The following is a 17,400-nucleotide window of genomic DNA, read 5'->3' as shown; positions in this document are numbered from 1 at the left end:
TGTGTAAATTCTTTGCAGTCAGAGCCTCGGAAAACCTCTGTGCTTGGGACGGAGCAGTCTTTGTTGCCTGCAAGCAAACCATGTGAGGCAGTGCTGAGGGTTAGGCCGTTGGCTCTGGGTGGTTAGAAAGGCCAGGGTCAGTGTTCATATCCACAAACCCCTTGTTTTTCGGCGAGGGACGTGAAGGTGGCAGGAGGGCCCTGGGAGTCTCCATCATGACACCTGGGCCCAGTGAAACCTGGCATAGGGCCCCCTTGCCCCCCACAGCCTGCCATGGGCGGTGGGAACACGGCCCTGGGAAGCCAGGACCCTGAGGGCTCTCGATGTCCCTTCAACTGGGAGGCTGCGCAGAGGGTGACCCGTGCAACTGGGGTGATGGGAAAGCCTGCCACATCCGGGATGTGGGAATGCTCTTGGACAGGAGATGCTGTGTGACTTTTTTTCTGACGGCCCCAGGCTGTCCCCTTGGTGATGGTGAGGCAGTTTTTTTTTCTTACCAAATTATTAAACACACTTTTGGACTAGGAGTGCCTTGTAGCATTGGCTTATGACATTCACTTTCTTTCTTTCTTTTTTTAAAGATTTTTTTGATGTGGACTATGTTTTTGAGTCTTTATTGAATTTGTTACAACATTGCTTCTGCTTTATGTTTTGGTTTTCTAGCCCTGAGGCAGGTGGGATTTTTAACTCCCCAGTCAGGAAGTGAACTCACACCCCCTGCATTGGAGGGCGAAGTCTTAACCACTGGACCACCAGGGAAGTACTGGCATTCATTCAGTTTCACTCAGTCAGTTTGCTTTGCGTAGCAGCAGAGCCCCTGCTCAGACTCTGTGCTCCATCGTTCATGGTGGATGGAGGGCTGGGGCCTAAAGGACCTCACCTGGCTCACCGGAAGACCCCCACCTTCCCAAGCCTCATTATGTCCTTGCCTAAAACAGGCTCTGGGAAATCAAGAAACCTCTTATTAACCAGGGAAGATGAGAGCACAGAGTTTGAGAGTGGGAAAGGGACCAGAGGCGGGCTTCTTGCTGGCAAAGCACCTGGAGAGTGGGGCTCAAGGAGGCTCCCGGTCTCTGGGAAGGGCCTGGGCGGCCAGGATGCTAATGCTTGGCAGCAAGGACCCCTTTCACAGGGATGTCTGGCCACTCACACCCGGGGATGTCACCCGAGTGGCCGGCATCCCACCCTGTGGGATAGCAGTATGGCAGCAGGAGTCCAGAGCCTGGGGCCGGGTCTTCAGAGGAACTGGGGGCCGCTGGCCTGGCCCAGCCAGAGGGCAGGGGGCAGGGAGCAGGGTGGCGGGGAAGCACACCCAGGCCCCGGTAGATGGCCTCATTGCCAACTAGAGTCAACCTCAGAACCACAGTCAGCTTGGCAGCTTCCTGCTGGGTGCAGTCCTTCCAGCAGAGCAGGCGGTGGTCCTGACTGTGTGCTGTGGGCCCGGGAGAGCCAGCCATTGAGGAATAAAGCCTTCACTGGCCTGCTGCCGAGTCGCATTTGGGGCGCGGGAGGAGGAGGGTTGGCAGCCGAACTTCAGCTGTCCCCCTGGTGAGACGCAAAGATGGAGGAAAAGGAAAAGCCTGATGGTTCTCCTAAGGAGCAAGTCCGAGTCCAGGATGGCAGCTCCACTCTGTACCCCAGCACGCCCGTTGCAGCTCCCTCCAGTGCTGCTTGGGTCCTGGCCCCACTCAGAGCCAAAAAAAAAACCAGGCTGAAGGTCGACTGGATCACAGCGGGTGGGGGTGGGGTGGGGGACACTGAATTCCTGGGAGACTCGGCTCTGCGGAAGCCTGAGTATGGCTCTTCCCCCTGATGGCTGTCCCTGCCAGGGCTCACTCTCTATTTCTGATTTTCCCTCCAAAGGCGGTAGAGCCAACCTGGAGAGCTGACACTCTGTCAGAACAGAGACCCCCCTGCCAGCCCTGCCCATCCCTCTCCCCAGCCGCCTCCCTGCACATCCCTGCAGAGCCCCTACATGCGGAGAATGGGGCTTCCCTGCTCTTCCGGCCTGAGCAGTGCTCCCTGCAGCCGGGACTCAGGCACAGCCCCCCCAAACCAGGGCCAGGCGTGGGTGCGCCCTGGGATGGGGGCCACCTTGTTGGGAAGGACATAAGGGCAGCTTCTGCAGGCAGGACCTTTCCTCCTGGATGCCAGCTTATCCTCAGGGTTCTCCCTGTGAACAGGGGATGGGGTGTCTGCCAGGATCTTCCCGTGGGCCCCACACCGGGCGTCCCCTTCCTGCTGGGCCACCGAGCAAGGTGGGCCCACGAGGAGCTGAGACGGCAAGGCGAGGCGAGGTGAGGTGGGAGGCTGTCCGTGGTCCTCTCCAGCACCGCTCTGCCTGGAAGGGCAGGGACAGGGCAGGGTGCTGAGGGGTCAGAGAGCTCGGGCACCAGGGCGGCGGGGTCTTCACTGTGCTGGGGACTGTCTTGAGTCCTCGAGACCCTGGATCTTCTCCTCGGAGGCCTTGTCGGGGAGCAGCACCTCTACAGTGTAGCTGATCTTCTTGGCGTGTATCATGCTGTAGGTGTTGTCGAAGCGCAGGACGTCTGCAAAGACAGAGGAGGAAGCAGGCAAAGCGAGCCCGGCATACCGGCCCACCCAGGTGCCCTTGAGCAGGGGGTCTCCTTAGCTGATGCTTGTGCTCGCAACAGGAGTCATAGTAACCACCAGCATGCATCAGCCCGTCTATGGGCATCACATAAGTTGCTCACAGCTCCCTGAATCCTCAAAGTGGCCCCAGGGGAAGTACGATCATACCCATGTTATGGATAAGGATACAGGCTTACGGAGGTTGGTAAGACCTTCTGATGATTCCAGAGCAAGTGAGGGGTGGGACTGGGATTCCCTTATCCTGATATTCCAATCCAGAGGCGATCCCTACTTTCCCCATCAGTCACTTTCTCATGTCTTTAAAAAAATTTATTATTTTTTAAAAATATTTTTATTTTACTTATTTGGTTGCACCAAGTCTTAGCAGTGGCATGAGAAGACTTTTCTATGGCATGCAGGATCTAGTTCCCCGGCCAGGGATTGAACCCAGGTCTCCTGCACTGGGAACGCAGTGCCTCAGCCACTGGACCACCTGGGAGGTCCCTAAAATTTTTATTATCTTAAAAATAAACTTCTGGGTCATGCTGTGAGCATGTGGGATCCTAGTTTGCCAACCAGGTGGACAATGAGATCCTATTCCTGGGCTGTGTGCTCAGATAGGCATGCGGCCCTCCCATACCTGGGCATCGTCGGGAGGGGCCCAGAGCCCAGCAGGTGGTGGGCTGTGACCCCTGCATTGGGAGTGCAGAGTCCTAACCACTGGACCACCAGGAGGCCCCTCTTATGTCTCTTTTAGAGGCATTTTGTTCACTGCCAAGGTCCAGCATGAATCTGGATCTGATGAGTCATCAGGTTTCTCTGTATGCACCCTTCTAATCCCTGCTTTGCCACAAAAGTGAACTAGATGTGACCGGCTCAGACACTCAGTCGTGTCCGACTCTTTGTGACTCCATGGACCGTAGACCGCCAAGCTCCTCTGTCCATGGGCTCTTCCAGGCAAGAATACTGGAGTAGGTTGCCATTTCCTCCTCCAAGGGATCTTCCTGACCCACGGATTAAATCCATCTCATGCCTCCTACATTGGCAGGCGGATTTTTTACCACTAGCGCCACCTGGGAAGCCCCGATTGAACTCATTCCTCTTCTCCAGGGAACATCAACCTTGGGTCTCCCTTCCCCTAGTGCTGTTTCCCATAGAGGTGGGAGGTCAGCGATGGCCCTGGGCAACACCGCTTCTGCCAAAACAGACCAGCCCGAGAGGCCTGGGAATGGGGGACAAACGCCTGGAAGGGTCACCTCCTCGGGTGGTCCACGCAGGTGGGCAGGCTGGGAGCCCTGACGCCGAGCTCGTGGCTGTTTTCCAGCTGTCTCTCATTTAGCCTGTAGAGTGGGCTGGGGGGTCTTCCCAGGAGCTGAGTCCAAGGGCTTCGAACCCTGCACTCCACCATGCCTTTCCGTCCCTGCACCCATGCCTGGGGGCCTCTCCTCAGATCCAACACCTGAAGCTGGTGCCCCTGGCTTCGGGGGTATCTAGGAGCTTGCACAGACCCCCACACCCACCCCGAGAGCTGGAAATAGGAGCAAACAGGGGTGAAACGGGCAAGAGATGTCAGCTCATTTACTCCGCCATGAGGAGGAAAGCAACCCCGTGAACCCTGTAGCTCTTACAGACGCCGGCTTCCATGCAGGTGAGGCTCCCGTCCTCGGGCACCATGTGGGCATTGTAGCGCTGGCTGGCCAGCACCTCCGTCATCTCCCCGGCCCGCTGCCGCTCCCCCATCTTAGTCTTCAGGAAAACCCCGAAGCCGATGTCCCCTCCGTCCGACGCGTACTGCCACCTGCAGGGGACAGGGCCCCACTGACCGCCCCCTGCCTGGGCTCCGGGCCCCTCCCGGCCGCGCCCAGGGGTGTGTGTGGGGGGCGCCGTGCCTACCTGAGCACGCAGCCCGGGAACAGGATCTCGTTGTCCACCTGCAGGGAGGAGCCTCGGCCCACGGTCTCCTGGTGGTCGTACTGCACCCTCACGTGGTTGCGCAGGTAGTAACGCTGGGGCACGTCGCCCCCGTAGTTGATCTGTGGGCGAGAGTGGTGAGCGGGCACTGCCCCACGGCCACCCCCCCTCCCTCCCCGTCCTCTGGGCACCGGACCTTGGTCAGGCACTTGGGGTTGCCGTCGGGGTCGGTCATGGTCCCCCCGAACTCCACGGGCAGCTGGTCGGGGCTGATGAATTTCAGCAACTCTTGCTTCCAGTTGCCTGTGGGGACAAAAAGTGGGGCTCTGTGGGGGGGGTCGGGGGCTCAAGAGAGGGCAGTGGGGCCAAGCCCAGGGAGAGACCTGATGTGTCCTATGCTGGCTCTCCTGGGCACCAACTCCTGAGAACACCCAGGCGCTCTGCATGGCCACCCAGGCCATCGTCTAGGTCCCGGAGCCTCGAATGAGTGTGCAAAGATCACTGAGGGTCGGGGCCAAGGTCAGGGCCTGAGTAAAGAGGAGGAGCTACCCTCTGCTTCCAGGCAGATGGGAAGGTGGCACAGCTGGGAGGCCGCATCACTCACCTCCCATAATCACTATCTTCCTTCGGGTCTCCTCACCCATGAACGACTTGACCAAGTTGAAGGCCACGGGGAACAGCTTGGGGGCTGGAACACACAAACTCCCTTGAGAGGCTGGACGGGAGAGGACCTGGATACACAGGGTCACAGCCAAGGGCATGGGCGGCACAGAGGTTGGAGAGACCTAGATGCTGCCATTTCCTGCTGTGAGACCTTCAGCTCCTCACTCACCCTCTCTGAGGCTAAGCACTCCTAACTGGAAAGTGCAGATCGAATGATACAATAAATGGCTGCCTCTTCTTCCCTTGATGTAAGGCATCAGCAGTGTTGATTCCCCGGGGTGCCTCTTCCTTTCCACACTCACGGTTTGCCCACGTTGCCTTGGCACCCTCTTGGGTGCAAGGAGGAGGCATCTGCATTCGAACTCGTGTTCCACCAGGATGACTCAAGCTTACTGGGTGCTTTCTATGGGCCAGGCTCTGTGCTACACTTTCCCCAGAGACTATCTCATGTAACCTCACAGCTATCTTATAGGGAAGGTGCCATTGTATCCCCATTTTACAGAATGGGAAAACTGAGGCTCAGTAAGGTGACCTTGATTTGCTCCACAGACTTGATGGGAAGCCAGATCATCTGACCCTAGAACACATGCAGTGAGCCCTTTGTCATACAGCCATTGCAGGCACAGACTGTTTCCACTCCATGGATTCTCCGTCCATGGACTCTCTGATGCCAGTCCCCATCCAGGTCGGTAAAGAAAATAACAGTAAACATTTAGAGACATGGCGTATTTGACATTGCTGCAGCACACGAGAGCGTGATTTGCATATTCCAAAAGAATCAGGGGAGGACTGAGCTGAACAAACAAAGACCCATTCTCCACCCAGGACGGTTTGACAGTCCCTGGTCTGGGTGGCTTCCCCACTGTCCCCCTCCCCCATTCCTCACCCTTCCCACCCCAGGAGGTCATCCCCATCGTGGGCTCACCTCGAACAACAATTAAATTCTTCATCGTCTCCGGATAATTTGCTTCCAGAATGGCAAAAAACTGTTGGGTCAAGATGAGTCTGAGCGAGGCCAGCTTCCAACACCTCCAGACCCTGGATTTCTGCGGCCCCTGACGCTGCTGAGACACGAGCCCCCCAGAGCCCCTTTCCCCCACCCCAGGAGCCCATCCCGTCTTCCCCGGGAGCATGGCCATCATCCTCAGTGGAGCTCTTGTTCAGACTCTTTCTCCCTGGAGGGTGGATACCCAGGTCAGCGTCACTGGCTGCTGTCTGGGGCCCCTGGGAAGTGACCCCTCGTCCATGGACCAGAAGCTGCTGCGGCAGTGTGGCTCCGACCTCACCTGCTGGTAAACCTCCACCGCTGGCTTCCACAGGTGTCTCAGGCTCAGCCCTTCCATGTCAAACACCATCACGGCCGTGTCGACCCTCCTGCCCAGCTGCACGGGACAGAGCGGGTACTCGGATCAGATGACGGCTCTAGCCAGGAGGACCCTCCCTCCACCGTCCTGCCCCCTGCCCACAGCATTTCCCCAACAGACAGAGCCCATCCAGGGTCTAAGGAGGTGCCACCTCTGAGCCTCGGCGTGGTGGCCCCCACACACTGCTCAACACTGTAGCCTGGAATGAGTTAAGTGCCATTAAAGACGTCATTTGTTCACTGGCCATCTTCACACACAGTAGTACACTTGTCAGCCAGTGATGCAGCCCCACAGCTGAGTCCACGCCAGAACTGCCGCTGGGGGGCTGCGTGGCTTTGAAAGTGTTAGTCGCTCAGTCGAGTCTGACTCTTTGAGTCCAGGGACTGCAGCCCACCAGTCTTCTCTGTCCATGGGATTTTCCAGTCAGGAATATTGTAGTGAGTTGCCATTCCCTCCTCCAGGGAGTCTTCCCAACCCAGGGATCGAACCTGGGTCTCCCTGCATTGCAGGCAGATTCTTAACCATTTGAGTCACCAGGCCTTGGGTGGATTTTTAATCCCTCTGAGCCTTACTTTTTTCCTCTGTAAGATGGGGATAATTCCAGGCCCTGAGAGATCTGCTGTGAGGATTCAACAAAGCCAGTGTCTGGCACTTGGCCAGTGCCTGTTAAATCTTAACAGATACCAGTGTCATCACCTTAACTGCTGGCTCCGATTGGGAACATCTGTGAAGTGGAAGACACTGCCTTGAGACTATAAGTGAGCCATCTTACAAGAGAACACACATGTGTTTGAACACACACGTGTTCAAACCAGGCACGACACACAGCATTAGGTAATTCTCTCCTGCCTGCCACACATCTCGATGGGGTTCCATTTTGCATCCTGCTCTGTGCCAGACGCTGGGGACGCAGGGCCTGTCCTCGTGTGGAGTCCCATAAGGACACATATGTATTAGCCATAATATCCCACAGTGCCATAACAGCTTTAGACACTTGAGACTCGCAAAACCAACCCGGCTACACTTGGCATTAGATTCCCTCTGAAGGCTAGTGACCAGGAAACGCAGAGTCAGGGGCCAGGAGAAGACCTGCAAAGGTGGGTGTGGTCCTTCTTGGCTTAGAAGCCCCATGCCCCACAGTTTTTGGCGGTAACTCCATAGGGGCACCAGGGATGTGCCCAGATTCAAGGGTCACCAGCTTTTGGGGATGTCCAAGGCAATGGCTCCCCCATCAGGTTTCATAGTTACACAATCAAGGGACATCCTTTCTGTAAGCAAAGCTGATCACCCACTGTTCCCAGGGATCCGGGGGAACAGCGCGAGAGGATTCGTAGCACCAAGGTCAGCAAGGGCTTTGGCCAGCCTTGGTGCACACCAGCAGAGAATGGCACGCGCGTGGTAGATGCGCGTGCAAGGGTGACTGCAAGAGAAGCAGAGCCCAGTGGTGCTGAAGGCTAGGGAGGAGCGCGTGCCTCTCTAGTGGGTCCTGGTACCACCCCTTAGACAGACTGGCCCCACCACGTGCCCTCTACCCGCTCGCATACCTTCTGACTCTGCTGTTCACACTCGTGCAAAAGCAACTCGCAGACTCTGATGCGCTTCCGGATCAGCTCCTGCTTGGAGGCTGACAGGAGGAGGCCTTTGGGGTCCATGGTCCCGATGATGTCGAACCACACGGGGCAGCCCTCGTAGTCGTAGCCGCACAGGCCACCGGCGTCATACCGCTGGACCACCTGGACGTGGGGTGAGCGCCCGGCCCGAAGCAGCCCATCAGGCCGGGTCCCGCTCCCTCGGGCAGCTGGACGCGGTGGGTGAACTGAGGGGGCGGCAGTGGCCTGGGGGACCCCGCGTGGGCTCACCTCTGAGGGCTTCCACTCAAGGATGTTGTCCAGGTCTTGCTGCTTGCGGAACTCCACGTGCTGCGGAGGCACAGCTGGGCTTGAAGCCCGCCTGCCCCAGGGGTCACAGGCCACGCCCCTCCGCCCACGGACACCAGCATCCTGCCAGAGCCACCCCAGGCGCCACCAACACAGGACTGGGGGTGGGAACGCCAGGACGAGGGCTGTGGGGGACCCGGGTCTGAGGCAGAAAGGGATGGAGGGGGAAGGAAGAAGAAACACAGAACAGGACTGGGCGAGAGGCCCTGGCCTTTGTCGATAATCCCTGGGGATAATTCCTGGGGTGCAACGTGCAGGAGACAGGATGCTCGTGAGCACAGGGTCTCACCTTACGGAGCATGTCCTCTGATTTCTGCAGGTCAAAGTCCCGGGCTGCAAGAAGAAGGCGGTGTGGTAAGAGGAGGCTGGAGGCAGAATGCAGCATAAGCCATTCTCTGACAGCTCATAAAGAGACAAGCTCCGGGGGTGAGGAGCTTTCCTAGTGCTCCAGGAATACATTGGGGGGTCTGGAAAGTTTTTTTTTAAAAAAGCATGGATCTTTAATCCTCTCGAAGACTGTGGAAGGCTCCTGATTTCATTTTCCAGGCCTTAAAAAAAAAAAAAAACTTGATTGAAGTATAGTTGATTTGTAATGTATTAATTTCTGCTCTACAGCAAAGTGATCCAGTTATATATACATATATATTCTTTTTCATATTCTTTTCCATTATGGTTTATTACAGGATACTGAATATAGTTCCCTGTGCTATACAGTACCCAGGCCTTTATTTTGAAGATATTTATTTATTTGGCTGTGCCGGGGCTTAGTAGCAGTCTTTGTTGCAGCACGTGGGATATTTAGTTGTGGCATGCGAACTCTTAGTTGCGGCATGTAGGATCTAGTTCCCTGATCAGGGATCGGACCAGGGCCCCCTGCATTAAGAAAGAGCTCAGAGACTTAGCCACTGAATCACCAGAGAAATTCCTCCAGGCCTTTTAAACTTGTTCACTCTAGAGCTGATCTAGCCTGCAATATTTAACATCCCCCAGGGAGCAGAGATGCTCCTGGTATTAGGAGTGGTAAGAGCATGGGCTTTGGAGTCAGATTTGAGCTTAAACTCCAGTTTTGTCCTTTTATTTGCTCTGCAACCATTAGTAAGTCACTTCCATTCTCTGAGCCTTAGTTTATCTGGGACTATCATTTTAAGAGTTATTCAAAGGATGTCATGAGGGACTTTTGTCTTATAAATAAAGTTTGAACCTTTTCTGATGCCCTTTTCTACACTGAGATAGCCATACAACTTCCTATCCTTAACTCCATTAATGTGTTTGTTGACACTGATAGGTTCTCCTTTCTTTTCTTTTTTTTGGCTGTGTGACTTGTGGGATCGTCCTGATTAGGGATCAAACCAGCGCCCCTTGAAGTGGAATCTCTAAGTCTAACCACTGGACCACCAGGGAATTCCCTGGGTTTTCTGATGTTGAACTCTTCTTGCATACCCAAGATAAACTTTCCTTGGTACTGTTGCATAATTTTAATACCTTTTTGGATTCTGTTATGTGATATTTTATTTAGACTTCTTTACATCTACATTAGTAAGTGAAATGAGCCTAGAATTTCCTTTTATTGTCCTTAGCTAGCTTGGGAATCAAACGTACCCAATAAATCTCACTCTTTCATATATTTGAAAACAACTCAAACAATTTGTATACTGAGAAATTAGCTGGTCTTAAAACTGGAGAAATTCACCTGCAAAGCCATTTGTGGTCTGAGTTTGGAGGGGAGGGGACGTTTTTATTAACATTTAAATGTCTTTCATGTTTACTGATCTACTGAGGGCTTTCTTTTTCTTCTTCCAGGAATGTATCCATTTAATTTAGATTTTCAAATTTGTTAGTGCATAATCATACCTGATATTCTTTTATTGGTTTAAAAAAAATCTCTGTGAGATGTCTCTAGGAGATTTTTCTACTGAGAACCTGAGAATGGCTTCTGGTCCTATAGACAGTGGTTTGAACACTGCTGCTGGGTCTTCAGAACTTTTTTACTCTATGTCAGGCTGGGAGTACGGGGCAGGCACAGTCCCTGCCTTTGAGGAGCTGGCATCCCAGAGGGAGAGAAGGACCCAGACGAGGGATGGGGAGAAAGGAAAACAAAGGAATCGGCCTGAGAGGGTCAGGAAGGCTCCTCTGCATCCAACTGAGCTCAGCCCCGGCCTTTGGTCCTGTCTGGAGCCTGTGATGCTGGGAGGAGAGCTGAGCTGAAGGGGGCAGAGCTGCATCAGCAGATCTGCATTGTGAAGGGGAGGCGCCGGATGCCTGGCACCCTCTTCCTATCTTAGGTCCTTTTCCTTCCCCTGACCCAGTCGCCTACAGTGCATACATTTCACTCTTTTATCTAAGACCCAAGAGGTACCTGAAAAGCTGATTTTTAAACCCAAAAAGATTCAAAGGAGGAGGAGGGTCTGAGGCTCTATCACGTGGCTTTAAGAAATCTACCGTCCCCAGAATGATCCAGATGAACCTATTGGCGGAGCAGGAATAGCGGTGTAGAGAATGGATGTGTGGACACAGGGGAGAGAGGGCAGCACTGACATATAGACACTGAAACAGACAGCGAGTGGGGCGCTCGGTGCCCTGTGATGACCTAGAGGGGTGGGATGGGGGTGGGGGGAGGGAAGGTCAGGAGGGAGGGGACATATGTAACACAGAAGCGATTCACTTGTTGTACGGCAGAAACTAACACAGCATTGTAAAGCAATTATATTCCAAGTTAAAAAAAAAAAAAAAGAAAAGAAATCTACTGTTCCAAGTCCTTTTTTTAGCTTGGGTGGGGGAAAAGACATTAAAATGACATTAAAAATGAAATAGAAACTGCCTCAGCCAAGAGGGCCCAAAGAGACAAGACAAGAAAATGGAATGTAGTGTCCTGGATGGGATCCCGGAATGGAAAAAAACTAAGCAAATCTAAATAAAACACAGATTTCAGTCACTAATTACATAGCAATAATGGTCCATTAATCGTCATAAACAATCATATGAAAGTGAAGTGTTAATATGCAGCATCTATGGGAACTTTCTGTACTATCGTCACAATTTTTCTGTAAATCTTTTTAGAATGGTTCTAAAAATAAAGTTTGTAAAAAACCAATAATTTGAAAAAACACAGTCAAATAAAATAGAACAGAAGGGAGGCCTTCCTCTGTGCAGGCGCTGTGTACGCCCATGACCTCAGGTCTGACTCACGGCATCTTGAAGGTAGAGGCCAGTATTACACAGACCAGGAAAGTGAGGCAACTCGTATGGGCACCCTGCTAGCAATCACTGTTCTGTCTGATTCCAGCCTGGCTTCTGACCTCTCTCTTGGCTCAAGCTCAAAAGCCATGCCATGGGGTAGGCTGAGATGACATGAATTTTTTCCGCTAAGTTCTAGGGTGGTTTCTGTCGTTCTAACTATTCTGCACTACTTTGGCAATTCCTAGAGGAAATTCCTCCTCTGCCTTTAATTACACCCACTCTCTGAAAGTTCATTGGGCACGTGGTGTCAGATCTCTAAATGAACGACACTTGAAGCCCTGTCGTCAAGAAACTGGAATTAGACCCAAGGGCAAGGCCTGAAGACAGTTCAGTGGTATTTACTCAAGCCTTGGCCAGGCCTGTCATCCTGAGAACTTCCCAGGTGTTACCTCCAACCTCACCTCACCCTGTTGCCCACCCATGCCAGGCACTACACCCCCTACAGAGGGTGTACACCCTCTACAGTGTACACCCAGGCACTACGTCATAATTCATAATGCTATGAATTATGTTTAATTCATAACAACCCTTGGGGAGGTAGCCTCATGCCCACTTTATGGATGAAGAAACTGAGGCTCCGTAGGACTTCTGTGCTGTGCTGATTTGGGTGGGAACTGAGATTCCAGCTCACTCTTCAGGGCTGTCCCCCAGTCTCCCACCCGCTTTCCTGAAGCCACTCCCACCCCAGCCCCGCCCCCTGTCAGCCTCCACTGACGGCAGCTGGCCTCACCTCGGAGCCAGCGCAGGACGTAGTGGTCATCAGCCTTGGGCAGTGTGGGGAGCAGGTCCTGAAGGTTGTCCCGGAACTGAGGGAGGGGATAGAATGGTCAGAGGCACTCCCGCAATCCCCACCCTGTCCAGACCTTCCCAGCCTCAGTCTGCTGGTCAGTCCTGCCCAGGGACCCTGCAGAGCCAGCAGCACATGCCCAGGTTGCAACCTGGGAAGGGGCCAGCCCTCAGCCCACCAAGGCAGGAAGAGTTGGATCCTTCTCAAACCTGAGGGGTTCTCTGCCCCACAAGACCCTTGTTCTGTAGGTTCGAGGGAGGGTTGTGCCATCTCTGTTTTTACAAACATCCCTGGTGAATCTGATGCAGGCCCACCAGAACATTCTGAAGATGTTGCCTGGATATTGCATCATGAGGGTCTGGACTTGGAAGCAAGTAGCTTAACTTCTCTGAGCCTCAGTTTCCTCATCTGTGAAGTGGGGATAATGATACATATGTGCCAGTCAAAGGAGTTTGTGAAGGTAAAGCCTTTAGCTTCAGGCCTGGCTTGTGGCAGGTGCCAGATACACGTGAGGTTCACAAACTAGGAGCCTCAAAAGAAACCCTTCTCCAGAGTCTGAAACTGCCCTTTCATAGGCTGCAGTTGGGAGCCACGGTTGTGACTGGAGAAGGAAATGGCAACCCACTCCAGTATTCTTGCCTGGAGAATCCCATGGACAGAGGAGCCTGGTGGGTTGCAGTCCATAGGGTCACAAAGGGTCAGACATGACTGATCGACTGAACAACAACGGTCGTGAAACCCTTATGCTCCCCGCCCTGTCACCCCGAATTCAGAGTTTCTAGTCTCTGGCCATTTGCAACCCAATTTTTTTTTTTGGCCATGCCACGGGGATGTGGGATCTTAGTTCCCTGACTAGGGATTGAACCCCGGCCACAGCAATGGGTCCTGCCACTGGATTGCTGAGGAATTCCTGGCAAACAGAATTAATGCTGCAGCACCTAAGACCTCCTCATGGTTAAGACACCACCAGGTGAGTCCCAGACTTCCCTGGTGGTTCAGACGATAAAAGTGTCTGCCTACAATGCGGGAGACCAGGGTTGGGATGATCTCTTGGAAAAGGAAATGGCAACCCACTCCAGTATTCTTGCCTGGAAAATCCCATGGACGGAGGAGGCTGGGAGGCTATAGTCAGTCCCTGGGGTCGCAGAGTCGGAGGCGACTGAGCGTCTTCACTTTCACTTTCAGTTTCAGGTGAGTCCCATCGGATTGTCTGGATGGCACCAATTCCCTCCCCCCACCATTTCCCTTAAATGAAAACATTAACAACAGGGAGAAGGCTTGGGGCCTGCGGATTCAGAAAGCCACACAGAGAAACCGAACGAAGGTTGCAATCCGGGCAGGAGACCTGGGCGGCTGTCTGCCCAAGGCTGCCTCAGTGCAAAAGGCAGGGCCATCCTCCTCCACCTTCCTCAAGGGACAGGGCTCGGTGGCCGGGCGCCGGCAGGGCTGGGCTGAGTCGCAGAGAGGCCCAGAGATGGGGGCTCCTGGCCCAGGTGGACGCCCAGCTCCCTGGACAACCTGAGCGCTGGAGCCACCGGCTGGACGCGCGCTCTCCAGGGTCCCCTTTCCCGGCTGTGCCCCGGGGGCTGCTCGGCCCCTCCCCAAGCCTCCCCGACGCCCTCGGAGCTCCTCACCCGGGTCAGAGCCTCCTGCTGCTGGGGGCTCAGGTCCCCAACTCGGCCGCTCATGGTGCCCTGAGCGCCAGTGTCCAGGACTAGTCTGCCCGCCCCGCCGCCTGGCCTGTTTTTGCCGGGCGCATCGGATGTCAGTCCCGCCCCCACGCCCTGGAGAGCACCCCTCCTTCCCCGCCCCATCCCGCCAGCTTTGCGCCCCGGCTCGGGGAGTTTTCCCAAGTCGCTAAGGCACACCCTACCCAGGGCAGGGAGGTGACCTGCCCCAGAGGGATCCCAGAGCACAGACTCCAGGCGGGGGTCAGGGGATGGGGAGGGCCACCAGGCTTCTCCCACCTCCTGGCGACCTCATCCCAGGGGCTCCCACAGGGTCCCAGGGACAGGCAAGACAGGGGGGCATCAAAGACACGTGGGCAGCTTTCAGGGATCACACCAGATCTCCTTCCCAACAAACTTAATAAATTTAGTTCACCTCTCCAGGTGGTCCCATGCCTTCCTGCCAACCTTCGCCTGGTCTTGACCACAGGCTGGGCACTGCCGGGATGCAGAATGGTTTCAGCCTTCAAGATAGCCTGGAGGAGGGACTTCCCTGGTGGTCCAGTGGTTGAGACTTCCCAGAGGGAAGTCTTCAGCAGAGCTGAAGTTTCCATCCCTGGTTGGGGAACTAGGATCCCACATGCCCTGAGGTCTGGCCAAAAAAAAAAAAAAAAAAAGAGATAGTCTGAAGGATTACATAAGGCAACCCAGGATGTGTTCCTAATCATAGTTATTACTGTTGAGACTGTCACCAGGGCAATGACCTGCTGGGATAGAGAGCTAAAAATACACCCTCCCTCCCCAGGGTGAGCTCCTCAGCCCAAAGGCTGGGAGTGGGAGGCGGCAGTGGACAGATGGCAGTCCCAGGCGGGTGGCGGAGGGGTTGGGAAGCCCAAGGTGCTGGGCAGCTGACACAGGTGTCCAGGGCAGCATCCGAGAGCCAGGCAGAGGTCACCAGGGACGGTGAGCCAGGTTGCCTGGGCAGGAATTTTCGAGGGAGAGGAGCAGGTGAGAGGTGAAGGTGAAGAGGGTGGTTAGTCTGTTCACTGGAACCTTTACGCTCTGTCCTCACTTGGGGTCAAACCACGTTCTGCGCTTTGCTAGCCAAGCTGGTGACCACCAGCCATGTGTGGTCCAGCATTGGGAACGTGGCTTGTCACTAGTGCAAATGGAGATGAGCTGTCACTATGAAATGCACACCAGATTTTGAAGACAGCAGTCCCCAAAATGAAATGAAATAGTTCATTCATTAATTGTTGTACAGATTACATGTTGAAATGATATTTTTTGATATATTGGGTTAATATATTGTTAACATTAATTGCACCATTTTTTCACTTTTTAATAATCTATAATTTTTTAAATTAATAAGCTTATTTTTAAGGGCAGTTTTGGATTCACAGCAAAATTGAGCAGAAAGTAGTATAGAGAGCTCTCATATACCCGCTGTCCCCTCACGCCACAGCCTCCCATCTGTGGACACCCCCCACCAGATGGGACATTTATTACAATCAATGAATCTACAACGCTGTCACCCATAGTGTACGTTAGGATTCACTCTTGGTGTTGTGCATGCCATGGGTTGGTCAAATGTGGAATGACATAGTCACCATTGTCGTATCATAGAGAGTAAGTTCACAAGCTCACTACCCTAAAAGTCCTCTGAGCTCTCTACCTTTTCTGTTTTTACTTTTTAAGAATGTGATGACCAGAAAATTTAAGATTACATGTGTGGCTCACATTTGTGACTTGCATTATATTTCATTTAGGCAGTACTGTCCTGGAGGGATTTTAAATCTTAAGGGAAAAAGAATGAAAGAAATTACCAAAGGCTAAAAGAAACTAAAAGTGACGCTTACCATGCTTCTAGAAGGGGATGATCTGCACTTAAAAGCAATGACAGAAATCGCAAAGGGCAATCAATTGGTTTGACTATATAAACATACAAAAATCCATGAAACAAGAAATGGAATTAAGGTATTAAGTCAATATTGGCTAATGTGAATTTGGGAAAAAATAAAATGGGACAGAAATTGATATCCTTATAAAGCAGGGGTCCCCAACCTCTGGGATCTAATGCCTGATGATCTGAGGTAAAACTGATGTAATAATAGTAGAAATCAAGTGCACAATAAATGTAATGTGCTTGAATCATCCTGAAATCAACCCCCACACCCTTGGGGGTCGTGGAAAAACTGTCTTCCACGAAACTGGTCCCTGGTTCCAAAAAAGGTTGGGAAACGCCATTATAAAGAAGGCGTGCAAATTGATAAGAATGGTCAAAGGATGCAAGACACCAATTATCAGAAGAGAGAATGTACAGAGGCAATAATCAAGTGGTCAATACTCAACCTCCAGGTCACCAAAGGAATATGTATACAAGCAAAGACATGCTTTTTCCTCTGATAAATCAGCAAGAAAACAAAATAAACACACACAAATACACATACACAAAATCGTTTTAAAAACGATAACAAATTTCGTCATAAGTTGGTGAAACGGAGACATTCATATGTTTCTGGCAGGACTGCAAATCCATTTCAGCTCTTCTAAAAACTACTCACAATACCTATTATTACAATCCTTCAATCGTTTACCACATTACCCAATAATAATCCTAACTAACAAAATATTTCCAGCTTAAAGTTGTTTGTGGTTAATAGGAAAATTGGAAACAACTTTTCAGAAAACTGCTGTGCTTAATATGATGGGTGAAGACTTTATAACAACATGGAGAAGATACCATGAAGCAATTTGGAAAACGTAGGGCCATATGACACATGCCATGTGCTGTGTGTGCTCGGTGCTCGGTCGTGATGCCCACAAGACTCCTCTGTCCCAGGGATTTTCCAGGCAAGAATAGTGGAGTAGGTTGCCATCTCCTCCTCCAGGGCATCTTCCCAGCCCAGGAATCGAACCCGCGTCTCCTCCATTGCAGCGGATCATTTACCACTGTGCCATTTGGGAAGCCCTATGCCCTATGCTTCCAGAATGTAAAACAAAATCCTCTAAATCAAAGAAAAGGCAGACAAGAAAAGAGATTTGTCCCCAACTTTTCTCACTCCTTGGGAAGTCATATTTTTTAAATACCACAGGTAACAAGTCACCTCTAAAGAGACGTCTTTATTTAACTAACACTTTCCCAGCGCTTTCTATGGGCCAGGCCCTGTTCTAAGGGCTTTGTAAATATTAGTTCAGGCTGTTTAATGGGTAATGGGAGCCACACTGGTAATTTCAAACTC

At 52.6% G+C, this 17,400-nt stretch overlaps 1 protein-coding gene across 3 annotated transcripts; it reads right to left on the bottom strand.

Moving 5' to 3' along the window:
* Nucleotides 1-382: 382 nt before the first annotated feature.
* On the bottom strand, nt 383-14,791 carry LOC136145829 (SEC14-like protein 4). Of its 3 annotated transcripts, none has more exons than XM_065904512.1 (12): nt 14,595-14,791; nt 12,435-12,510; nt 8,757-8,800; nt 8,390-8,449; nt 8,075-8,263; nt 6,453-6,548; nt 6,092-6,152; nt 5,108-5,191; nt 4,700-4,806; nt 4,486-4,625; nt 4,221-4,390; nt 384-2,549 (listed from the first exon to the last, which is right to left on the bottom strand). In XM_065904512.1, exons 1-12 carry the CDS (start codon nt 14,610-14,612, stop codon nt 2,410-2,412), a joined length of 1,185 nt encoding a protein of 394 aa, XP_065760584.1. In that variant the 5' UTR covers nt 14,613-14,791; the 3' UTR covers nt 384-2,409. The 3 variants fall into 3 exon arrangements, with proteins under 3 accessions (XP_065760585.1, XP_065760584.1, XP_065760583.1); XM_065904511.1 differs by lacking the exon at nt 14,595-14,791 and adding an exon at nt 14,126-14,232 and having other exon boundaries at nt 385-2,549; XM_065904513.1 differs by lacking the exons at nt 8,390-8,449; nt 14,595-14,791 and adding an exon at nt 14,126-14,232 and having other exon boundaries at nt 383-2,549.
* Nucleotides 14,792-17,400: the final 2,609 nt, after the last annotated feature.

The sequence above is a fragment of the Muntiacus reevesi genome, chromosome 13 (genome assembly GCF_963930625.1).
Source record: "Muntiacus reevesi chromosome 13, mMunRee1.1, whole genome shotgun sequence".
In the NCBI taxonomy this organism is placed as follows: domain Eukaryota; kingdom Metazoa; phylum Chordata; class Mammalia; order Artiodactyla; family Cervidae; genus Muntiacus; species Muntiacus reevesi.
Note: the sequence above shows the minus strand (reverse complement) of the source record. Positions and strands in the feature narration are given on the sequence as shown.